The 26,723-nt window shown below is 43.4% G+C and overlaps 1 protein-coding gene across 2 annotated transcripts in view; it reads left to right on the top strand.

Moving 5' to 3' along the window:
• LOC119961832 (protein FAM171B) overlaps positions 1 to 25,692 on the top strand; it is a 69,851-nt gene extending 44,159 nt beyond the window's left edge. The window contains exons 5-8 of one of the 2 annotated variants that reach the window (XM_038789213.1): positions 1,652 to 1,822; positions 7,472 to 7,588; positions 17,703 to 17,823; positions 22,580 to 25,692. In XM_038789213.1, the coding sequence (XP_038645141.1) occupies positions 1,652 to 1,822; positions 7,472 to 7,588; positions 17,703 to 17,823; positions 22,580 to 23,972 (1,802 nt within the window). In that variant the 3' untranslated portion in view covers positions 23,973 to 25,692. Of the gene's footprint in view, positions 1 to 1,651; positions 1,823 to 7,471; positions 7,589 to 17,702; positions 17,824 to 22,576 lie in introns of both variants that reach the window. The other variant, XM_038789212.1, reaches the window with a different exon arrangement.
• The last annotated feature ends 1,031 nt before the right edge of the window (positions 25,693 to 26,723 follow it).

The following is a 26,723-nucleotide window of genomic DNA, read 5'->3' as shown; positions in this document are numbered from 1 at the left end:
GGAGAGGGCGGGTTGGCGCTGCCAAATTTTAGGAACTATTACTGGGCGGCGAATATAGCCATGATCAGGAAATGGGTGGTGGGGGAGGGGTTGGCATGGGAGCATATGGTTTGGTTGGGTATGGTATGGGGCTGGTTTAGCACACTGGGCTAAATTGCTGTCTTTTAAAGCAGACCAAGCAGGCCAGCAGCACGGTTCGATTCCCGTACCAGCCTCCCCGGACAGGCGCCGTAATGTGGTGACTAGGGGCTTTTCACAGTAACTTCATTGAAGCCTACTCGTGACAAGTGATTTTCATATGGAGGTGGCTTCATGCAAGGGCACCAGTCTGGGGGCGTAGGTAACTGCCGCTGCCGTTCCCGCCGGCACGGTACTCCACCAGCCCCGTGGTGGTGGCGGCCCTGAGAGTCTGGGGGCATTGGAGAAGACATGTGGGAGCAGAGGGAGCATCGGTCTGGTCCCCATTCTGTTATAATCACCGATTTGCCCTGGGGAGTATGGATGGAGGGGGTTCCAGATATGGTGGAGAGCAGGGATTGAGAGAATGGGGGATATGTTTATAGAGGGGAGCTTTCCGAGTATAAGGGCGCTGGAGGAGAAGTTTGGGTTGGCGAGGGGAAACGAATTTGGGTATCTGCGGATGTGGGACTTCCTACGTCAACAGGTATCAACCTGCCCACTCCTACCGCTAAGGGGGGTTTGGGACAGGGTAGTTTCCAGAGGGTGGGTAGGAGAGGGGAGTGTCTCTGACATTTACAAGGAACTTATGGGGTCAGAGGAGACGCAGACAGAGGAGCTGAAGCGCAAGTGGGAGGAGGAACTGGGAGGAGAGATAGAGGATTGTCTGTAGGTGGATGCGTGGAGTAGAGTCAACGCGTCCACAACATGTGCCAGGCTCAGCCTGATACAAATCAAGGTCGTTCACCGGGCTCACATGACAGTGGCCCAGATGAGCAGATTCTTTGGGGTGGAAGACAGGTGTGCAAAATGTGCGGGAGGACCAGCGAACCATGTCCACATGTTTTGGACATGTCCGAACCTTCGGGGATTTTGGCAGGGGTTTGCAGATATTATGTCCACGGTGTTAAAAACAAGGGTGGCACTGAGTCCAGAGGTGGCGATTTTCGGGGTGTCGGAAGATCCGGGAAATAAGGAGGAGAAAGAAGCAGACATTCTGGCCTTTGCTTCCCTGGTAGCCCAGAGACGGATACTGTTAGCTTGGAGGGACTCCAAGCCCCCGAAGTCGGAGACCTGGCTATCAGACATGGCTAGCTTTCTCTGTTTGGAGAAAATCAAGTTAGTCAAGGTGGCAGCCGTTCGTCAACTTCTTCGTGGAAAATTAATCGTCAGCAGAAGGGGGTGGGTTAGTTAGCTTCGAGTAGGAGGTTAATAAAGGTGGACCTGTAAGGGGGGGAGACGGCTTTTGCACTGTGTCTATAGTTTCATGTACATTGTTTATTTTGTTGTTATAATACCAAAAATACCTCAATAAAATGTTTATTTAAAAAAAAGTTCATTAGGTGTGTGTCCCTTTTGGTTTGGTTGAATAATGAATCTATATTGACCTCCAAAAACATAATTTCATGTCAACATTAATTTGTTTGCTTTTTTTGTACACAGTTCTTTAACAGTAAATGACTTCTTGTAACAGGACTGAAGAGCATTGAACTGACACCTCTGGCTGCCATTAGTGTTCAGTTGTTTTCTGCTGAAGAAAATGTGAAGGTTGCAGGATCCGTCCAAATTACATTACCTCTTGGACCAACAGATTTAGTGACGCATGCAGATGCTCTTCCAGCCTGGACATTTGACCTCAAAATTGGTATGTGAGCAAATCTCAACATCATAATCCTGATTAATATGGACAAATTTTAATATCTGGTGAGAAGTACATTGTCAGTATGCAGAACTTCAACATTCGAGATGTGAAGCTGTGGGACGTCACTTATTGGTGAAATGGCCTGTTTAAAGTGCGTTCACTGAATAGGAGACTATTAAACTGCAGTTGCACAATATTTATTAAGTCTCTGTGGGGCAGATGCTAACTGAATGTAATTAAATGTATGTAGTAAGTTTGGTCTTTTTAGCTCATAATTCTATAGAAACTCAGATTGTCTCCCATCCTCCTTCATACCTGCAGTATATCCAACTGCATTTTAATTAACTCAAGATATTTTTCCTCCACTATCCTATCATGAGAACCATTCCAGTTCATGATCACTCTTTGACGAAAGTGTGCTCCTTGCCTTGCTTGCCCGTTTGTTCTGCAGTTGTGGCTTACATTTGGAATGGTGTTCAAGGTTAATCGTTTAGTTTTCCATTTCCACTTAGTAGGCCAGAACATCCCTTGCATAATGCCTAGATATTTCCTTGCGGAGTTTTTAACCAAGAAGTGGCAGCATTGAATACTAGCCCTATCCCATACTCTCTGACAACCTGAGCTGAACTCCCATGGCACCTGATAGTGTCAGGAAACTGATTGGCAGGTCAGCCAATGCACCAACCATCTTGGTATGCAGTGTGTACTATACACAGGCTGCAGTGAATAAACCCACCAAAGCTCCACCAAAGGCACCTTCTAAACCTCTGACTACAACCTAGGAGGGTATGGGCAGCAGACGCATGAAAACACCTGGACCTCTTCCTAACAGCACTGTGGGTATACTTACAACAGATAAGACTGCAGCGGCCCAATCGGGTAACTCACCCACCACCTTCTCCAAATGCATTCAGGAATGAGCAATAAATGCTGGCCTTGCCAGTGACATTCATGGCCCATTAAATAATAACTAAATACCCATCAACACTGTCCTATATACTATCCCATCAAGACCCTTGTCGGAGTTTCCTGCTGCAGAATTTGTCTGTCACTTTGCCCTCTCTTGAGCTGATAAACAAACCATTCTTTATCCAGGCTGTAACCCACTCATGCCCACGTGACTCAGCACCTGCAGATCCCAACTGCAGAATAGCTTCCATGGTATGTGTGCAGTACCAGTATCAAAGCTGGTAGTTGCAGTGTCAAACCAAGTGATGGACCTCTTCAGTTCTATGCTGCTGCTTTCTCCCTTCCACCTACGTGGACGGATGGCGGTTCTAAAATGCTGGAACGCGAGGCGAAGGTGTTCATGGTGGGAAGCATGCAGCTTGCTCGTCATTGCCTATTGCAGCATGAGGATGTGCTGGCAGTGAGAAGGAGCGTAAGGCAGGACCATAGCATCATCCTCCATATTCTCAGTGATACTGAATGCCACAGGCCCCTTCAGAGTAAAACTCATGATGCTAAGAGCCATCCCTTCTGCAGGGTTAAGGAGGAGTAGATCTCCTTGTCCTGCAACCTTCTAGTGTGATGACCTAGCAGAATAGCTGTAGAATGTGCTCACAGCAAGAGATGCGTGAGGCTGGCATTATTAGAATGTGTGTGAGGTGTAGAACTCGGATATTAGGCCTCAATCTGTGAGTAATGGAGTGGGATGCATTGAGGAGTCTGATAATCTGGTGGTGTGGTGGATAAGAGATGCATGTGAAGATGTATTCACTGAGAAAACTGTCCGGGTTGTTTGCCAGCTCCTGGGGGTTTTGTCATTCAAAGGCACTCGGTGCTTGATTGAGGGACTTGGCATCGGGCAGGGAGGGGGCCTGCTGAGAGCCAAGCCCCTTCCCTTCTGCCAACCCCTCTTCCCTGCAACCCCAACCTCACGATTCCCCACCTGCTATCACGTCTGTGGCCAGTTTCTTTACGGCTCCTGGGCCTTGGGTGGGTGCATTGCCAGCAGCAACCACTGCACTGCCAGTGGCGCTGCTGAGCAATGAAGAGCTGCCCAGCCCTGACTGATTGGCAGTTGTCTGTGGGTGGAATTTCTGGTCCTGGAAAAAGCCTGCCGCTGTCCAATTTTTAAGGACCTAACTCTACATTTGATAGTAGGCGAGTTTACTATTTGTTATTTAAACTTATTTTTAAATACAATACAAACTGATAACTTGATCCACCATTCTAAATTGAAAAGCAGAATTGCAATTCCAGGTTTAATAGGAAAATGACATAAGCTATTTTTAAGAAGCAATTTAAACTATTATCTAATGTTTCTGCCTCATTGCTTTGCATAAAACTGAATGATTTTCACCTATGATTCACCACCTGGGAGGATCGCATTTTGCAGAAATGGTCCCAGGCATTTCCCTGTGGGCACAGAGACAGTTACTTTTACAAGTTTGTTTGAATTATCAGAGGCCTGGAATAAGTTACCTGTTAGTGTCTCAGCTGGGGTGTTGTGCAAAAACGTCTAGACCTGAGAAGTAGGTAAAAATGTAGAAACTTCAGAAGCATTTTAGTACTTTGTAACTGGTCATAAAATATTTAAATAAGAATTGGAGTCAACCATATAGCCCGGTGAACCTAATGCACCATTCAGAGATCAATATTGATCTATGCTTCATTTCAGTTTACACCTTTACTTATCAAAAGTCTGTTCATTTTCAGTTATAAAAGCAACAATTTATCTTCTATCAATTGCAATTTGTGGAACAGAGTTCCAAACTTATTCCTCCATTTGCATGAACAAACATTTGCTAATTTCACTCCTGAAAAATCTAGCGTCATTTTTTGACTATGCCCCGAACACTAGACCCTCCAATCAGAGGAAACGGTTTACTTCAATCAACACCATCTGTTACCTCTTATATCTTAAACTTCAATAAATTGATTACAGTCAGATTAGCCATGATCTTATCAAATTACACCTACTTTGTATGTTTGTAAATCGCCCGTTGGGAATATCACCCTGGTCTCCTTTACAATTTAACTCTTGAGGTCCAGATATACTTCTGGTAAATCTGCTATGCACTCTCTCCAAGGCTAGTATATATCTCCTGTGGTGTGATGGCCAGAACTGTCCACAATACTCCAGCCACTTCTAGCTACAAAGACCAGCATTCCATTTATCCTTTTGATTATTTTCTGTGCCTGTTCATAATTTTGAATGAAAAGGATCCCCAAGTTTCTTTGGACCTTCTGTCTCTAGATTTTCACAGTTAAAGTATTCCGTTCTACCCTATTTAAATCCAAAGTAAATTACTTTACATTAACTTACAGTGAAATCCATTTTCTACCCATTCACTCAATCTATCAAAATCTCTTTGCATTTTTATGCTTCTTTATGTACTTCTTACTATATCATCTATCTGTGTATTGTAAGGGTCCTTCTGTTTATTCCCTTATTTTCCCTTTTATTTTGCTATTGTGCTTTTGATTCATGGATTACTAATGGACAAACGTATGGGGGGATGGGGATTGATAGACAAAGGAGAATCAGTGGGTGTGATCTACTTGGATTTCCAGAAGCCTTTGACAAGGTGCCAGACAGGAGGCTGCTAAATAAGATTAAAAAGTCCATGGTGTTAGGGGCAAGGTACTGGCATAGTTACAGGATTGGCTGACTGGCAGAAGGCAGAGAGTGGGGATGATGAGGCCTTTTATCAGGATGACAGCCAGTGGTGTTCCACAGAGGTCAGTGTTGGGACCACAACCATTCATGATATACATTAACGATCTTGAAGATGAAGGACATTGTTACTAAGTTTGCAGATGGTACAAAGATGTAGAGGGACAGGTTGTACTCAGGAAGAAAGGAGGCTGCAGGAGGATGGACAAAGAAGTGGCAGATGGAATACGATGTGGAAAAGTGAGTTTATGCACTTTGGTAGGAAGAGTAGAGGCATAGACTATTTACTAAATGGGAAAAGGCTTAGAAAATCAGAAGCAAAAAGGGACTTGGGAGTCCTAGTTCAGGATTTGATTCTATTAAGGTTAACATGCAGGCTCAGATGGTAGTTAGGAAGGCAAATGGAGTGTTAGCATTCCTGTCAAGAGGGCTAGAAAACACAAGCTGGGATGTAATTGTGATGTTCTATAAGACTTTGGTCAGACCCCATTTGGAATATTATGAGCAATTTTGGGCCCCATATCTAAGGAAGGATGTGCTGGCCTTGGAGAAGATCCAGAGGAGGTTCAAAAGAATGATCCTGGGGATGAAGGACTTGTCATATGAGGCGTGGTTGAGGACTCTGGGTCTGTACTCAGTGGAGTTTAGAAGGATGAAAGGGATCTAATTGAAAGTTACAGAATACTGCGAGGCCTAGATAGTGGATGTGGAGAAGATGTTTCCACTAGCATAAGATAATAGAACATACGAGCACAGCCTCAGACTGAAGGGACGGACCTTTAAAACTGAGATGAGGAGGAATTTCTTCAGCCAGAGGGTGGTGAATTTGTGGAACTCAATGCCACAAAATGCTGAGAATGCAGGAGAATGGGGATGAGAAACATATCAGCCATGATTGAATGATGGACCAGACTCTAGTCCCGAATGGCCTAATTCTGCTCCTATATCTCTGGGTCTATGGTCCTATCTCACTTTAAGATGAGAAACCTCCTGTGCCTTTACTTCAAACTACAGAATCCGGAAGGCTGGTTTAAACTGGTGATTGCAGACTGGCCGGTATCAGTGTGGACTCGGTTTAATTGATTGGCTGGTGGTAAATGAATTATCCCAAAAGGCTGTCCTCTGCCCGGTAACAGGTGGTGATTGGATCTGATCCCAGTGATATATTTTTCCGAGTCCAAGGTTTGGGCTTTGGTTTCAGTTTTGATTCTGGCAGCCCGGTGAAAAATCCAATGAACTCTCCTGAGGAAATCCAGCTCATTCTCTCCAGAAGGCCACTTTGAGGACAGACTCTCCAGCAAGCCTCTGGGTGCTATCCTCTTTCGAGGCCTGAAGACCGATCACAAGCTAAAAGCAAAGTTTGAAGTGAAATAAAGTGTCTCTACAGAAAACCTGCTGCCTGAGTACCGAATTTTCTAAACCACAGGGACACTGAATGAGTGAATCTGCAAATAAGATTACTACAGACTGCAAGTCAAAGACTGTAATCTGCAAGCTTGCTGTGATGAAAGTATGCTAAAAGAACCACAAACTTCAGCAAACAGTTTCTTCCAAGGGACTTTCCAGTCAGATATATCAGCCATGGCCTACCCTTTACAAATCCATGCTGGAGATCTTTGATCGGTGGAAAATTTTCAAGGTGTCTGCTCACCTCCGTACCAGCCTCCCCGAACAGGCGCCGGAATGTGGCGATTAGAGGCTTTTCACAGTAACTTCATGAAGCCTACTTGTGACAATAAGCGATTTTCATTTCATTTTTCAGTTCACCTTCTCCTTAACTATAGACTCTATTAATGTGCTGACAATAGATGTTTAGCTAACTAATCCATAATTCCTGCTTTTCCTCTATCAGTTTCCTTCTATAGCGTAATGGCATGCACAATTTTCCAATTCCAATTCAAGTGCACAATTCAAAAGAGCTTAATAGATTATAGTTAGGACATTTAAAATGTTCCTACCTCCTTTCTTTAGTGTTTTTTGTCTGTCATAATTTAAGTCTAATGAGCCTCAATGTTCTTCTTTCGTCAAAGGTGCTTGGGTAAACCGAGGACTTGGAACAGTTAGGAAGGAGGGTGACCGACTTGTCTGGACATACACAGCCCCTCATTTGGGTCACTGGATAGCTGCACCATTACCTTTAACTACAGGTAAATGTGCACATTATCTACTTATTCTTTATATTGCTGAAGAGATATGTCGCCAATAACAGTAACAGAAGAGAATTAGAACCAACGACAGTTAAATACACAAGAACATTGAAACTAATGCCTTAATTATACTTTGGTCACTCAGGAGCTGTGTGACTATGCTGTGATTTTCAAGTGATCTTTGTTGGCCCTGGTGATGGTTGACTTCGTTCAACCGAACTTGTGGGCACAGGAGTAGGTTGAGTATCGGTGCATGAGTGTCCCACTGGGTCACTGTCTGCGAAGTCTGCACATTCTCCTCGTGTTTGTGTGGGTTTCCTCCGGGTGCTCCGGTTTCCCCCCTCAAGTGCCAAAAGACGAGCTTGTTAGATGAACTGAACCCCCCCCCCCCCCCCCCCCCCCCCCCCCCCGTGTACCCAAATAGGCGCCGGAGTGTGGTGACTAGAGGATTTTCACAGTAACTTCATTGCAGTGTTAATGTAAGCCTACTTGAGACACTAATAAAGATTATTATTATAAAAATAGTAGAGTCCACTGGAAGTCCTGGTACAACAGGAACCACTTCTTGTTGAATTTCCACTGCCGCATTTCCTCCTTTCATGTTATCTGGAACCTTTGCAGTTTCCGAGATATGGTGTCGACAGATATGATCTTGGTGCCTGTGAACAACTCTTCCATTATTCATTTTCACTACCAAAGATACTGGCCACTTTGGTTAAGAATAATTCCAGGTAGCCCAATGCTGGTTACTGCCAAAATTCCTGATTCAAACACAATAATTCGGGTTAAAATGTCTTTCCTTAGCATGACAATCATGTCTCTCCTGATTTTCTTGTCTCCTTCCCACTTTGCTTTGATACCTGGATGTAGCAGATCCAGGCAAGACTTTGGTCTACTACCCATCAATAATTCAGCTGGGAAGAGTCCAGTAGTTGTTTGTGGTGTAATACGATATTGAAATAACCTTGTGCTCTGGGTCCCCAAGTATCACTTGACAGCCTCTTCAATCCTTCCCTCAATGTCTGAGTAGCTCACTCAGCCAAACTATTTGAAGCTGGATGAAAAGGCATGGTGGCACATGTCGTATTCCATTCCTTTGCATAAACTCTTGGAGCAACTCACTTGTAAATGTTCTGCCATTATCAGAAACGAGAGAATCAGGTAACCCATGAGTTGCAAAGACTTGGCATATCTTCTCTATAGTACTGGGAACTGTAATGTTGTATACTTATTCTGCTCATGATGTATACTTGGACTGTGCATCCACGATGACTAAAAACAGACCCATAAAAGGAACAGCAAAATCCACATGAATTCTTGACCTGGCTAGACTCTTCATTTGAGAGGCACCAGAATGAACCTGATTAATTTCATCCATTACTTGCGTACTACCAGGGAGTGGTACAATCACACTCGACCCCCACAGTATACAATCACCCTACATATTTCGTCTTTGCACCTCCCAAGTCTTCAACCCATAACCTTCCTTGCATCAGAAATCTTTTAACTTGTGACAGAATGCTTATATGCCGATGACTTGTTAGTATACGTGTCGGAACCAAGTGTGTCAATAGGGGGAATACTGGAGCTGCTTCAGTTGTTTGGGTCTTACTCGCAGTACAAATTAAATCTAGACGTGTGAATATTTTGTGGTGCCGGGGGGGAGACGACTGCCATTCCATAGGGCAGGGGCTTACTTTAGATACCTGGGGGTGCAGGTTGCTCGGGATTGGGTGGGGCTCTGTTGTACAACAGTGTTGTAGTCCTCGCCTCGTTGATCACCTGAAGGCGGATCGACGTTGGGATGGAGATCAACCTCTCCACCGTGTACCCTGGCGTGGTGGGAGGACCTGCTGGAATTCCTGACTCTTGAGAAGGTCAAATTTGAACTGAGGGGAAGGATGGAGGAGTTCTACAATTCATGGGTGTTATTCATTATGCACTTTCGAGAATTGGATTACATCGAACATTAGGGTGGGGGAGGGGTTGGGAGAGTTGTGTGGGGGGGGGGGGGCTGTGTGTGTTAATGGTAACTATGGGTGATTCCTGATTCCTTTTTGTTATTTGTTTATGTTAACATTCGGGCTAATGTTTGGGGGTTTTGTGGGAGGATGCGATTGTTGTTATCAATATGGGGATTGACATTGCATTTGTTACTGATTATTGTTTATTGTTGGGTGTAAATTTGGGAGAAAATGTGAAAAAGGAGAATAAAAATATATTTTTTAAAAACTTGTGACCGAATAGGATCGCTGTCCGTCCATTGCTTAATTCGTTTAGCACTCACTAGTGATTGGGCAAGTCTATAGTAAGAAAATCATCTTGGGAGGACACCATATCTGGGTTGGCAAATCTCGTAAAGGGAGGCAACTTAACGCGTCCGCGTTTGCATTATCCTTCCCTGCCCTGTACACTATCTTGTACTGATACTGACAATGTAAGCATCCAATGCTGTATTCCTGCTGAGGCCAAGGGATGATTATGTTTTGACTCATTGAAAAGGCTAATTAATGATTTGTGGTCTGTACATATGGTGAGTGAAAGAACATTGGGGTACTGAGGGAATATTCTTACCACAGAAGCAATAGCTAGATCTTATTTGCCAAACTGCGAATACCCCTTTTCAGCCTTAGTCAGTGTTCTAGATGCAAAACCAATGGATTTCTTGGACCCCGTTCTCCATTCCATGAGAAGGTACTGCCCCACATCGTGCGCCGAGGCATCGCACAACAGAATAAGTTTCCTGTCTCAAATAATATGGACTAGCAGATATTCTGATTGCAACAACCCTTCCACATCTTTGAATGCCTTCATCTGTGCACACTCCCACTTTCATTTTGTTTCTGTGTGCAGAAGTAAGTACAATGGTGCAAACATTTGTAGACAGGTCAAACAAAATCTTTCCGTAATAGTTCATCAAACCTATAAATGGCCTGAGCTCGGCCATATTTATGGCTTCCTTAATTGCTCGATCTTTACATTTCACAGGAGATCAGCCTTGTGCAGTGATTCGGTAGCCTAGATAATCCATGTTCAGTGCCTGAAAAATGCACTTACTCTGCTTCAGATGAAAGTCCCGCCTCTGAAAACCTTTTTTAAAACTCCATCCAGGTTGCTGAGATGCTCCTCCTCGGTCTTGCCTGAAAGTAAAATGTCATCTAAGTATAGTGCAAACATGCGGAATATCTTGTAACGGGTTGTCCATCGTCCTTTGGAAGACCGCTGGACTGATGGATACTCCAAAAACCAAACTATTATACTTGAACAACCCTTTATGCATGTTGTTGATCACATACTGCTGCGAATCATCCTCCATCAAGACTTGTTGATTGGCTTAGCTCATGTCCAGTTTTGAAAATGTCTTGCCTCCTTCAAAGGTTGAAACACACCTTCTACCCACGGCAGCGGGTAAGCATCCAGCTTGGAAACCTGATTAATGGTGCATTTGTAACCCCCACGTATGCGTACAATACCATCACTTAAGGTCAGGCACAATTGGAGTTGCCCAACATTGATACTGAATGGGCTCAATGATTCCTAGCCTTTGTAGCCGCTCCAACTCCTCTTCCACTTTGCCTTTCATGGCGTATGGCACTATCCTCTCTTTGGAAAAATCGAGGAGTAGGCTGAGGATGTACAAACATTGCTTTGCAATGTGCCCAGTTTGTTTTTGAAAACCTGAAGATATTTCTGAATGATGTCCTCTGATATTTTGTATGCTTTTATCTCTCCCCAGTTCAACTGAATTGTCCTGAGACAGTCATGCCCTAGTAAACTACCTTTTACTGCCAAGATCTGTGCTCTTGCATCTAGACAGATTTATATCCATCTCTAATGCTGTAAGCAATGGTATAGTCTTGCCGGTGTACACCCAAAAGTTGAATCCGGCCTAAAAAAGGGTTGGTGCCTGCTTGGAGCCACAAATGTTCTTGAAGATCTACTCACTGATTAACGATACAGAGACTCCTGTGTCAACTTCCCATCTTAATTTTCTGTCCATTGACCTGCACTGATGGATAAATACGCCCTGCATACCTATCACTTATAGTAAACATGTCAACTCCTCTGCCTGGCCTGAGCTTCAAAGTAATGCATCGTCAACTGAGGCCTTCCTTGCATTTTATGTTCCCTGCTGAGCCTTCGACTTTCTCTCAGCACTGCTTTGTTAAATGCCCCTTGTTGCACTGGTGACTAGCACATATATACTTACAATGATTCACATAGTGTGACTTTCAATACCTAAAACATCCTACTGTCTTCACCTTTTTTACTTGTAGCTTCTTTCTTTACTCGATGCAGTGCATCGGATTGGATTAATTGACTACAGCTCCGCCTTTAACACCATAATCCCAGCCAAGATCACATCAAAGCTCCAAAATGTAGGACTTGGCTCTCCACTCTGCAACTGGATCCTCGATTTTCTGACCAACAGACCACAATCAGTAAGAATGAACACCAACACCTCCACAATAGTCCTCAATACTGGGGCCCCGTAAGGCTGCGTACTTAGCCCTCTACTATACTCCCTGTACACAGGCAACTGTGTGGCAGAATTTGGTTCCAACTCCATCTGCATGTTTGCTGACAACCATAATGGGCTGGATCTCGAATAACGGCGAGTCAGAATACAGGAGGGAGACAGAACCTAGTGGAGTGGTGCAGCGACAACAATCTATTCCTCAATGCCAGCAAAACTAAAGAGCTGGTCATTGACTTCAGGAAGCAAAGTACTGTACACACCCCTGTCTGCATCAATGTGCCAAGGTGGAGATGGTTGACAGTTTCAAATTCCTAGTTGTGCACATCACCAACAATCTGTGCTGGTCCACCCGCGTCGACGCCATCACCAAGAAAGCACAACAGTGCCTATACTTCCTCAGGAAACTAAGGAAATTCGGCATGTCCACATTAACCCTTACCAACTTTTACAGATGCACCATAGAAAGCATCCTATCGGGCTGCATCACACCCTGGTATGGCAACTGCTCGGCCCAGGACTGCAAGGAACTTCAGAGAGTCGTGAATACCGCCCAGTCCATCACACGAACCTGCCTCCCATCCATGGACTCCATCTACACCTCCCGCTGCCTGGGGAAAGCGGGCAGCGTAATCAAGGATCCCTCCCACCCGGCTTACTCACTTTTCCAACTTCTTCCATCGGGCACGAGATACAGAAGTCTGAGAACACGCATGTACTTGCATCTTTTTTTCTTCACAAGATTGCTCTTCAAATAATTAATTTAGTTATGCAGTTATTATAGTTTTGAGCTACTTATCCCACATTTTTACCAATGAACTACCACTGGGGCTGGATGCTTGCAGAAAGACAGAAATTCTGGGCTAGATTTCCAATGAGAGAATGGTGACCCCCCACGCTCAGATCATTACGGGAACCTGACCCCGTATTGCATCTGCTTCACCGACACACTAATGTGCAAAGCTCCTAATTAGGCCATGACCAGCTTGGTGCCCAATTAGTGGTGCTGCCGCTGCCTGCAATCAAAAACAGATTTAGAGTGGAATGCTGAAAGGCAGACAACAGCCATGAATAACAGCGTTTACTTACAGATTGGAGCAGGCAGGAGAGCAAAGAGCCAGCAGCCTCCGGGTGCATACAAATTGCCAAACGGCCAATCACCAGGTACTTGATCTGCTCATGTGATGGTAACATTGTGCCACTGTTTGAACACCTCCGGGTTGAACAACCATTTTTCTTAAACATTGCAATTCGGCAGCAAAATCACAAATGTGCACCAGACAATTCACATTTCAAGCTCACTGTTTTGAACATTTACTGTTAGCAAGCTTTTTAATAAGCTTAATGGGCAGGTATTTGGCAGTGGATGGGTTTCCAGACCCCCTCCCCACCCCTCTCTTCCTCCTCACATAAAAAAATGCAGTGGGGCGTTGGAAGACTGACATACTATCCCGGAGCATTGTTTTCAAAGCTAGCTTGCTGCAGACCTCATCCTCACAGATGTTGAAAATGCTGCTCTCTGTCAGGTTTCTTCACTAACAGGTAGCTGCATTAAACCAGGTTCCAGGATAATGGGGATCAAGGCAAATTACAGCCTTGTCCTTAATATATAAAACACATTTTCAAATTCCATTTGATAACTGCAGTAAACAACCTTCAGGTACATTTCACCCACGTGCTATAAAATAATTAAAGTCTGCCAAAACATTTGTTCATTATCACTCTGAAGGAAATGGGGGCTATGGCTACAGGCAAAAGTTTTTATTACTGTTCTATTTTTGTCTGTGCTGCCATCTCTTAATCTTTAGTTATATGATAATTACAAACAATTTGTTCCCATTTACAACCTTTTCAATTGATTTTAGATGATCAACGTGGACATTTAAAATAGTCCTTGATCATTTTTATTTTTTGCTTTTCGTAATATGAAATAACGTTGGATTAAATTCAAAATATGAACCCTCATGCTCTTAATATCTATCTCTGCTTAAGTTTTTATTTTCTCCCCTCCTTATTTTTGAGTTTGACCCCAGTCCAGCTCAGTGTACCACACCCGGTTTCCAATCTGTCGGAGCTGGCAAAGATTCATCTTCAAGGTCTGTCATTGTCAGCATATAATCAGCAGTAACAGCTGCACATGTCTGATCCTGGGTGTCTTGTGCACTTTATTTATCCTTTCTTCCCTTCTGTCATGTTTCCCCACAGCACTTCCAAACAACAGAGATCAACACAAATCACCTGCTTACACTGACGCTTTGCCACTAACAGCCATCCTGAATTATCAGTGCAGCTGTGGGTCCCGCTGTACTAGATTTTATAAGAATTATGCATTTTAAAATGTTTATAGATAGGGCAGTACAATATTTTGGAAGAGCAACATCATCTGTTGTGTGAAGCATGCAGGAGCTGAGCAATGAGAGTCCGACACAATATGACCAAGAAAGTCTCACAGAATTGTACAGCGGGAAAGACGCAGAGGGGATTGCAGAAAGAGAATTATTTTGTTTTGTTCATTAGCCAGGAAATTAACTAATGTATAACTAAATAGAGCCTCATTCTTTGAGAATATTTCCCATCAGTGACAACAACTGCTTGCATTTATATAGCATCTTTAACCTCATGATACATTGCAAGGTGCTTCACAGGAATGGCATCCACATAGTTTGGAACCGAGTCACAATATTAGAACAGGTAACAAAAAAGCGTAGATAAGATTTAAGGAATGACTAAAGTGCAAGGAGAGATGTAGAGGTTTAGGGACCAGGCAACCAAATGCATGCCTGCAAATGGTTGCGCAGAGATCATAGAATCACTGGAGGAGGCCATTCAGCTCATTGAGTTTGCATTGACCCTCTGTAAGAACACTCTACCTAGACCCATACCGCAACCTATCCCAGTAACCCCACCTAGCCTTTTAGACGCTAAGGATCAATTTGGCACAGGGGTGGGCAAACTACGGCCCGCGGGCCGCATGCGGCCCGACAAAGGTTTTTATGCGGCCCGCCAATGAGGTGCCCGGAATCATAACCGGCATTTTTGAAAAGCCGCCGGGGAAAAGCCGCTGAAGTAAATGCGCTTATTCAATAAGCGCAATTACTTCAGCGGCTTTTCCCCGGCGGCTTTTCCCCGGCGGCTTTTCAAAAATGCCGGTTATGATTCCGGGCACCTCATTGGTGGGCCGCATAAAAAACGCGCGTAGTGGGGTGGATGAGTGGGGCTGCCTTATTGGTCGGTTTAGTTGGGTGTACGACCAATAGGAGTCCAGGTTACAAACAATAAGCCTTATTATTGTTTGTAACCTGGACTCCTATTGGTCGCACACCCAACTAAACCGACCAATAAGGCAGCCCCACTCATCCACCCCACTACGCGCGTTTTTATCGTTGGCTAGGCTGTGCTTCTGTCAGTGTTAAGGATCAGCACAAGCAACTTGACACCTGATTTCAACAAACTGGTAAATGACTGCAGTCAGATGCATCATTCTCATTGACATTGTTCTGTTACTTACTGAGTTACTTTGTTTTTCAAATAAATGTGCTTTTTTTTCTTTAAAGCCCTTTAATTTTGGCTATTTAAAATATTAATTATTTACTTAATATACTACAGTAGTCCCCCGTTATACCGCGCTCCGCAATACCGCGGTTCGCGATATACCGCGGGGGGGCTTATGGACCCCAACTGTCAGTTGTGTCAATTTCAGCGGCCGGCTCACTTTGATCCGGAGAGGGAAGCTGCTCTCTCACTGAAGCAATCAGCCGGCCGCTGAAGTTGACACTGCCGGCTGCTCTCTCCCTCCAATCAGAAACATTAAAACTTAAAAGTTGGATTGGAGGGAGAGAGCAGCGGGCAGTGTCAATTTCAGCGGCCGGCTGATTGTTTCAGTGAGAGAGCAGCTTCCCTCTCCGGATCAAAGTGAGCCGGCCGCTGAAATTGACACTGCCCGCTGCTCTCTCCCTCCAATCCAACTTTTAAGTTTTAATGTTTCTGATTGGAGGGAGAGAGCAGCCGGCAGTGTCAATTTCAGTGGCCAGCTCACTTTGATCCGGAGAGGGAAGCTGCTCTCTCCCTCCAATCAGTACCCCAGCAGCCACAGTACCCCAGCAGCCACAGCCTGAACTCCAGCAGCCACAGTACCCCAGCAGCCACAGCCTGTACCCCAGCTACAGAGGGGAGGGGCGATGTGAGACCATGCTGGTCTTGCAGAGGCCCGTATGACCTCCTCCTGTGTTCTCTGCTCTCTCCCTCCAATCAGCCGGCAGTGTCAATTTCAGCGGCCGGCTCACTTTGATCCGGAGAGGGAAGCTGCTCTCTCACTGAAACAATCAGCCGGCCGCTGAAATTGACACTGCCTGCTGCTCTCTCCCTCCAATCAGAAACATTAAAACTTAAAAGTTGGATTGGAGGGAGAGAGCAGCGGGCAGTGTCAATTTCAGCGGCCGGCTGATTGTTTCAGTGAGAGAGCAGCTTCCCTCTCCGGCCGCTGAAATTGACACTGTTTTAATTAGATCCACGATGGGGGTTTTAAATTTATTTAAAAATCTATGCTAGCGCTTCCCATTGTGAGTCTACGGGGGTCTGACTTCTCCCCCCGCCCCCCGTAGACTCTCAATGGGAAGCGCTAGCATAGATTTTTAAATAAATGTAAAACCCCCATCGTGGATATCCGCGGCTCGGTTGCAACGCGGGTGGCTGTCTTGGACCCCAACACCTGCGTTATAAAGGGGGACTACTGTATGCGGCCCTTTAAAATTGTGAATTTCTGAATGTGGCCCTTGCACGGAAAAGTTTGCCCACCCCTGATTTAGCATGTCCAATCCACAGAGGAAACCCACGCAGACATGGGGACAACATGCAAAGTCCACACAGTCTCCCAAGGTCGGAATCAAACCCAGGTCCCTGACGCGATGAGGCAACAGTGCTAACCACTGTGTCATTGTGCTTGAATTATGGGAAAGCTTGCCAGTTTCTGTAATGTATTGCTAAGCAATTACTCTCGATATTCATATATGAAGAACTGCTGGAATAATGAGGGATGAGCAGATTTAGTCCAGAGAAGAGTTAATTATATTTAATGCATCAATGAGAACCAAGAGGAAATCTGATTTAAAATTCTGAAGGATTTTGATGAGGTAAACACTGAATGGCGAGTCAGGACCGAAACCGGAGCAGTTTAAGATGGGTCAGAAAAGAAATGGTGAGGTTATGGGTTCTTACACTGAAATCTGTTATAACATGAGTCTGAAACTGGTGGAAGCATAATGCTAAATATTTTTTAAAGAAAAAAAATGTAACGTTATCGGAAAATTGATTCCGGCGATAGTTCTTTTACTTAACCAACATTGGTATGATAGGCCAATTAGCTTCTCCCAGTGTTATAAATTCTGTGATTCTCACACATTATGAGATGAGAAAAAGCCGATAGACTTCATTAAAATCCATATTTACTTGTAAAACTAAGTAATCAGATGGACTGTTTACTTCAAGGTATGAAATCATAAAATTCATATCTACTCTGTACTTGGTACAAGGAGAAGATGAGACTTTCTAGTTTCATGCAGGCTCTTGAAGCTGAGTTTGATTTTAAGGCACACTCCATACATCACTGATTTCAATTAAAACCTGCCTTGTTGAATCTAGGTACAATTGGTCGCATTGCAAAGGATATCACTACCTACCATACTCTGCTCATGGTGGCTATATTAGGAGGAACTGCAGTGATTCTTGCAGGATTCGTAGCTGTGCTCTTCTGTTACTGCAGGTAAAGCCATTAGATATCTCTATAAGCATCTGTGCCCTGGAAATTTTGTAAGTTTCAAAAGCTATTTCGTAGCTCTGCATTTTTAGTTGGCTGCAAAATGTGACTTAGTTAAATATAAATAAATCATTGATTGTTGATCATGCAATAATTAAATACACTGATAGTCTAACTCTATTGCTGCAGATTTTCTTGAATGGGGGATGTCATTAACGGAATGGGACCAGGTGCAAAGGGCTCTCAGTAGACCCCATTCCTCCGCCACACTGTGTTTACTCAATGTTGTTCGAATTACAGAGCTCTTCCTTGAGGTTTTCCCTGCCTGGTTGATGCTGTATAACTACAAAGGTGGAAATAAATATTTTATTAAGAGCTTCCATCTCACTGAGACAGCTTCAGGCCAATTCACATCCAACCATCTGCTCTGAAAACTCACTTTTTGGCAATGACCACATTTCTACCATAGCAGTTAAGACCATCCAAAACATTCAAAATAAATCAATTCTAAACAAAATACTTTTTTTTAGTGTAAATGTATTCTGTGTCCCAAAGTTAACGGATCCTTTACTTCACAACGCATTCCTGACTGGTCTCCCACAAATTTTGAGATTAAATACAAGCATGCAAAATACTGGCATTTTCTTCAAATCAATGTGTGGGGCTGTTATATCTGAGCTCCAGAGTATTTTATTGGGGGTACCCTAAAAATCGCTAGGGACTCTCCTTTGGTAGTTCACAAGTAAGGTTTACACAGCAATTTCCCAGAAGTGCAAACTTACTGGGCAATGGCCCTCCACTGGGAACTATCTGAAAATGCAATTGTAAATTGCAACCTTCGGGTCGATCCGACAAGGTTATAACAATAGTTACCCAAAAAGAGTTAAAACCTTTTTGGGAAACTACTGGACAGATCCATGGGCTGTAAAATCGTTGAAAAAATCACATCTTATTGAATGTTTTTAAAATAAATTTAGAGTACACAATTATTTTTTTCCAATTGAGGGGCAATTTAGCAATCCACCTACCCTGCACATCTTTGGGTTGTGGGGGAGAGACTCACGGGGAGAATGTGCAAACTCCACACGGACAGTTTAACCCGGGTCCTCGTCGCCCTGAGGTATTAGTGCTAACCACTGCACCACCCAGTCACCCCTACCTTGTTGAATGTTAATAGTGTGGTGGCAGCCTCCATCTCATGAGATGATGGTTTACACTTGGTGGTCAACTCTAATGTGGTCAGGAGCCTCAATCTGGCACATCTGCTGCAGAGGAAGATAAAGGAGCTGAGAAGGTGCACGATTCACTGGCTTCTGTTTGCATTTGTGTGTCTTCTCGCTCGGATCTCTTGTAATTGGAGACAGCAGACTGCTTGGTTTTAATAACTGGTTCCATCACACTGATGTTATCCTCCAACCATGAACGAATCAGGATTTTTCTGGTTTTGCTTCCCATATTTTGATTATACGATATTGTAGATGGTGTTCAAAATATTCTATTTCACTTCTGCATTCTGTGTGCAAATGCCGAGAGTGCCTGTTCAATTGATTTAAGGCACTTTTCATTTTTAATCTGGCTAGGCAGTATGACTGACAATATCAGGACAACATTTTCTGTGGTGGGGGGTCCCTGGGTGGGGGAGACGGTTCCCCCTATTACTGGGTCGCTGTGTCGAGAGGAGGGTGTCCACCTATTACAGGGGATTCTGGGGTGGGCGGGTTGGGTCATCCCTGTACTTGAGGGTGGGGGGGGGGTGTTACCAAGGCAGTCCGCTGATGGGGGGGGGGGGCAACCGACTGCAGGACCTTGCTATCGGGCCGCCCATCCAAGATGGTGGCATGTAAGCAGGATTCCTTGGGAATCCCTCATATTCCATGCCCTGCATATATTTACTTGACCTGGAACACTGAATTGCATCCCACTTTACGACCACAAGGGGATCTTAAACTGGTGCAGTTCAGCTCTGGCAGGAGAACATAGGGCTGGATTCTCTGATTTTGAGGCTATTCCGGAGGATGTGCCTAGTTTTACAATGAAAAAGTCGGCGGCACCCCCGTACCGATGATCTGCCCCGGTGGGGCGCTAGCAGCAGGGCCGGGTAAAACTCCTGCCGATCCTGACATAAATGGCCAGAGCATTGCTGGGTCCGTGGCCGGGCATGTGCACGGGGAGGAAATGCAGCAGTCGCGCTGTATTGCATGGCACTGGCCGCGCACGGACCCAGCCAGCCATATAGTGTCCCCCTGGACACCCCCCTCGCCACCACCCACCTGTCCCCCCAGCCCTTACGAAGTCCCACCTGCCAGCAGCACGGTTCTCTTCACCCCGCCCCAACCCCCACTATGGCGGCACTGGACACAGTCCGCAGCCGCCATACCGGGTTTATGAAAACAAAGACAACACACAATACTCGCGCCCATCGGGGGAGGGCCTCAAAGCGACGCGCTGTCGCAACGGCGTGCGCTATGCTCCTAGATTACTTCGATTTAGAGGAGGCAGAGCATCCGAAAAACGACGGCCCCGATTCGGTCGCAAACGGGGATTCTCTGCCCGATCGCTGAATACGATTTTGGTGTTCGGCAATGGAGAATCCAGCCCATAGTCTTCCAAACACAGAATCCCACACTATATATTTAGACATCAGTCTGCCTGTGGACTCTACTCCTGATTTTATTTTTTTGTCAGGGTTTACTCCCTTGGACTTCAACTCTCCCAAGGTATCCACAAGGCAGTGGAGCTAACTGGCCGTAGCTGGGAGTTTTAAAAATAATCTTTATTGTCATAAATAGGCTTACATTATCACTGCAATGGAGTTACTGTGAAAGCCCCTGGGCGCCACTCATGGTTCTTGAGTGCCAGGGCATGTCCATATCCTGTTGGACCGACAAATAGCATGTTTGGGGCCCAAACCTCCTTTGAGTTCTTCTGAAGCTAGCCTGGGGCCACAAGGCATCTAGTTTATCGGTGCTGCCATGGGGAACCACAGCTGAGGACTTACCAATGGAAAGGCTATGTACTGACAGCGAGAGACTTATTCATTTGGCTCTTTCTCACACATTGCTGTTAGTCAGTGGGTAGGCTGAATATGATGAGCAAAGGAGTACCTACGATCACAAAACATGCTAACTTTCTTCACTGCACACTAAACACATCACATCGACCTTTTGGACACACTGGCTACCAGGGCAGGTCAAAGGTTAGGAATCCCCTCTTGACCCCCACCCCTCCAATCCCTGTCCACCATCTACAAGGCACAAATCAGGAGTGTAATGGAATACTCTCCACTTGCCTGGATGCATGCAGCTCCAACAACACTCCAGCAGCTCATCACCATTCAGGACAAAGCAGCCTGTTTGATCGCTCCCCCTTCCACAAACATTCAAACCCTCCACCACCTACGAACAGTGGCAGCTGTATGTACCATCTACAAGATGCACTGCAGTAACTCACCCAAGGTTCCTGAGACAGCATCTTCCAAACCCATGACCACCTACCATCTCAAAGGACAAGAGCAGCAGAAACCTGGGAATCCCACCATCCGGAGGTTCCTCTCAGTCACTCAGCAACCTGACTTGGAATTGTATCACCATTCCATCACTGTCGCTGGGGCAACAACCTGGAACTCCCACCCTAACAGCACAGTGGGTGTACCTACAGCTGAAAGACTGCAGCGATTCAAGAAGGCAGCTCACCAACACCTTGTTAATGGCAACTAGGGATGGGCAATAAATGCTAGCCTAACCAGTGGCTCCCACATCATGTAATTTTTTTTTAAATGAAGGGGAATATAATATTTGTGGAATGTCAGAATTTCCCATTATGATAATTCCACATTTACTTTTTTTTTACTTGAAGTTTATACTATTTTGGCTTTTCTCTCGATCCTCTTTGTATGTCCCAATCATTTATTTCACTTCTTGTATAATAAATTAAAATGTCAGTTTCAGTGATTTAAAAAAAAATGTTTTTTTGCTTCCTGGTTTGCTGTCTATGGGAATGCATCAACATTATGGTTTGCTTAACCTTTATCTTGCTTGATGACATCCCTGTTGCTGGAAGCCTGGGTATCCCCTAGACATGGTGCCAGATTCACACTGATGTTGGGAAATCGGTGTGACAGATTGCTCGATCTTTGTGGACAGTGACTAGGACTGTTGCTTCATTCCTCACCATAAAATCCAGCCCAATGAAATGGGCTACTTCGGTAGACCACCAAAATATTGCCTTTAACTTCAACTGGGAACTGTTAATTACTGCTTGAGGAAAGAAGCTTGGGGCTCTGTAACTGCAAGTGAATACAATATCTTGGTCAAAGTGCCACTATTGATGAAACTAACTGCATGAGTCTGGAGTGGAATATTTGCTTTAAAAGGCATCATACTCAGTAAAGTAAACAACTTATCAAAAGTACAGCTTTCCTTTAGCACCATAAATTGCTTGACCTAATTTTCTCCTTCATTCTTGTCTTTTTAAAAGAAGAGAATGCAGAGATTTTCTAATGCATGTTTTTACAAAAATTGATTGTTGGTGCTAATCCTTGTTAAAATCTCACAGCACTGATGGAGGCCCAGCAAGCTAGTCTGCTCTTTGAAAGACCAATGCAATTAGCCCCAGTCTCTTCTTTTCTCATAGCTGTGCAGATAATTCTTTCTTGCGTATATATTCAAATCACTATAGAATCTTCTACTAGTGCACTTTAAGCATTTTTATTGAAAATATTTGCTCTTTTTAATTAAAGCCAACTTCTGTTTCTTGACAGAAGAAAATATAGTCATCCACACAAAAAACCAAGAACCAAGATTAAACTGGATATCTCAAAGAAGGACCAGACCACTTCAACCACTCACATGAACTTGCCCCCCGTCACCAAAGAAAACTTAAAATCTGAGGAAAAGCTTGCTTCTCAACAGCCCAAGGTAGTCTCCTATAGTCCAAAGAGAGAACTGTCTCAAAAAGAAATGGGTGAATTTTGTAAACTTGTGAATAAAACGGCAGAGAAACAAAATAACGAGAGCTGCAAAATTTACGTTGAAAACTTTACAGTCCGGTCTCGGAAAAGAATAAATGATAATCTTCACCGGGAAGCTCTCTCTCAACAAGCAATCAATAGTCCGAAGGATTTACCCAAAAATGCACTGCAGATTAAACATATGAAAATGCTAGCCAGGAGAAAGGAGATGATAGAAGAGCAGCATAAAATGCAGCACACTAACAATGAAGAAGTGTACCAATTACCCCATATTTCAAGCAAACTATTGCCTGTTTATAATCCAACCATGGCTGTCATGCAAAATCAAGAATATTTTTGTACTCCAGACCAGGTTGCCAGGTCAGTTACTTTGCCCAGAAATAAGCAGATTGTCTATAGCCCTTTGGCTGAGCCACTAACCCGGGACAATTACACTCAGACACTTCCTAAAATGCCATTGTACTCCCAACAACAGACTGAATCTCTCAGACAACAGCAGATTCTCCAGAGGCAACAGGACTATATAAACTCAAAACAGGTCATGGATTCCAAGTCTGTGCTGCCCATGAACTGGGGAATATACAGCAACACCCTGCTGGAATCTGTGTCTGTTCCTGGCACACTGAATGAGGCAGTGGGAATGACTCCATTTTCCACTGAACTGCAGGGCATATCGGAGCAGACACTGTTAGAACTGACCAAAACCAAGCCATCGCCACATCCCAGAGCATGGTTTGTATCACTGGAGGATAAGCCAGTGCCTCCAATCAGACATTCATGCATGATTGTTCAGAAACCGAAAAAGGCACACAGCAACGATACAAGCCTCGACTCTGGAGTTGACATGAATGAGCACCACACCGGCAAGAAACTTGAAAAGGAGAAGACTTTCATCAAAAGTGCACCCCCTTTGAAGAGCCATTACTCAGAGGACATGGATCTGAGTGGCAGTGAAAGCGGGACAACTGTCTGTACCCCTGAGGACCTGTCCTTCAGACATGTGCTGGATATAGGAAGTGACCAGATAATTGAGGTTGAAGAAGAACAAAGTGAACAAAGTTTGCAGGACGATGAGATCAGTGTAACCCCTCCACAGGGAGAAATGAGTACTGATCGAGATGGGGAAGACAGTAAAAAAAGTGTTTGGCAAAAGAGAGAGGAACGACCTCTCATTTCTATAAACTAAGTTTGAGTTGCTTTGATTCCAAATCTTTACAATGGAGCAAAAGCATGTTTTTGATTCTATGATTATTTTATTAATTAATTACAATTCATGGTACTGAATAAAAACATCCTATTTGTATAAGGTGTATCGTTTGGATCACTCATCTTGAATTTGCTGTAAATAATTTCACACAGGGTTATTAAGCACAAAGTTCTATGTGCCCTTTAGACTTTTGGAACAGAACCTGTTTATAAAAAATTGATGAAGGTTACCTGATAAGTTTGCATTATCTTTTTACAACCAAACCTTGTATCCTTTCTTTCAAGCCACTTGCCCCTTTTTAAAATCTATCACCTCTGCCACTGTAAATCACTAGCAAGAAAGAAGCTAAGTTAATTTGTGTCTCTTGTATTAATGTTTAATGTCAGTCTGGTCTGTAAATCTGTTAAATACCCTGCCCTCCAAAGATAGAGATGATTAAGTCAGATTCTTGTCTGGTGTAATCCATTTGTATGGTTCCCAGACATGAGAGCTTATCGAAGAACTAAATAAATATATTCTGAATAGAATGCTGACTTAACTTGAATCTGTATCAACAAGGGGATGAGATACACCGCTTCAACTTCAGACTGCTGTTATGATGTGTCTGTGTTTAAAAATAGAAGACACTGCTTTTCACAATTTATACACAAAATTTGAAACCGTATATAGTTTTACACTAAAGGATACTTTTATAAAATGTTAAATCATGTGTTAATTTTTAAAAACTAATCCCAAAAAGCACAAACATTTCAAATTTACTAAAAGCAGGAATAGATAGTAAAGCATTACACGTGAGTATAAGAGCAGAGATTCAAAATCCAGGGTTCAATGATTCTTGGTCTTGCAGTCTGAGAGGCTCCTGTTCATATTCTAGATAGATGGAGCACATAGTTTACAATTAAATCTAAAAGTCTTCATAGAAGCAATATTTCTGAATCACCTTAAACTATGGAAAGCACAATATTGAACTGAATTATAACCCCACCCATAAAGACATAACTATCATTTGTTCTTTTCGTGACAGAGGTGGTCAGAAAATGGTGAAATAAATTATTTATAAAACTTTGCCGGCTAGAAGAGTATATATTTAAAAAAAAACTAATGTTTACTTCCATTGTTCAGATTCATGTAATGAGGCACGCAGTCATTTAGTTGCATCTACCTTGTTTCATTTCAGTGTGAATTTCCATTTAGACATCCTTCAGATTCTGAGGAAACACTGGGACTTTTAAAGCTGATCAGCTACGTGGCACCATGCTGCTGATGTTATGGTTATTCCAGTTTGCCACAATCCAGAGTTCTAAGCAGAATACAGTGCCTGAACTAATTCTGCTTAATCTTGGTAACTACATGCTCTAAAGATCAGAGTCATTATTTTATTTTGTATTCAGTACACACGTTGAAAAACAGTCTGCAGTTTTGTTTTGTAGTTGACAAAATGCTGGAACAAAAGCAGGACCCTACTGTTTTTTTGAACCATTGGAAGTATTTTATTGTATTATATGTTTTGAGAAAAGTGTTTGTTTATTCAATGTGGTATCAGGCATGGCTGCATGTTCATACATTTTGTTCATTATCAAAGCCAGTTTTGCCATTAGACGCTGGTGTCATTATAGTATTTCTAAGGAGTAGTGAATTAATTCAGAATTGTTTTAATGCATTGCTTAAAACCCAATAAAATGGAACTGAGTTTCGTTTACATTGTGTTTGACTCGAATGCACATGGTATAGTGTATAGTTACCCAAAATGCATTACTTGAGCAATGTGTTGTGGAATCAATAGTTGTGAATGCATTGGTCTGAAATTGCTCTGTCTACTGTTTCACCAGAAGCATGACTACATTAATTTTAAATTGGTTAATGTTGTCACTGAAATTGAGAGAGGAAATTCAGATGAAAATGTTGGGTTTTGATACACCATAATCTCACACGAGAATTTCAAAGTCTCAATTGAATAATAAAATTAATTTGTGTACGTGGTGGTGGGGGTGTTTAACAACAGTATGCATTTTGTAATACAACTTACCGAGTACTCAAAATTAGCTGTATCATGGGGAAACTCCAAATACAGACCCAACCATTTGTTGTAGCAGGGAAGGGAAGCAGAGTCTAGACTTTTTTTGCCAGCTTCATATCAGTATTGTGTGTAGCCCAATGTGGGTCCTATATTTTAGCTACAAATTGTAGGTTACCTAGGAGATGAAAGTGGGTTGGGAGGCAGGGGTGAATTCAAAGCATCAGAACATGCACTTTAATTGAAATGTTTTTAGGTTCAGTGTTTCTGTGAACAGGAACCATTAAACTTAATGCCATTTTCAAAGAGACCTACTTAGAGTTACACATACTAATACCTATAGCAGCAGTTATTTTAAAAATGCCTTGCATTAAACAAAAATGTTTCTCTCGATGTTCCGTTTTATATAACAATAGAAATTTTATATAACAAAAAATAATAAAAAGAGAGTGCATGTAATAACTCCCAATCCTGATTATTACAGCATTGTACATAACATTCTCTTGTTTATAAGAACAGAAAATGCTGGGAAAATGCAGCAGGTCTAGCAACATCTGTGGTGAGAAAAAATAGAGTTAACAGTTTGACTCTGTATGACTCTTTTTCAGATGCTTGCAGGCAAATTGTGGCTAATTCTGTAATTTCGAAACCAGAATACTTGCTATTTGTAATCCCAACTCCAGTTGGCAGCCTAAATGCCCCAAAGTTAAACTAGT

The sequence above is a fragment of the Scyliorhinus canicula genome, chromosome 2 (assembly GCF_902713615.1).
Source record: "Scyliorhinus canicula chromosome 2, sScyCan1.1, whole genome shotgun sequence".
Lineage (NCBI taxonomy): Eukaryota > Metazoa > Chordata > Chondrichthyes > Carcharhiniformes > Scyliorhinidae > Scyliorhinus > Scyliorhinus canicula.
Note: the sequence above shows the minus strand (reverse complement) of the source record. Positions and strands in the feature narration are given on the sequence as shown.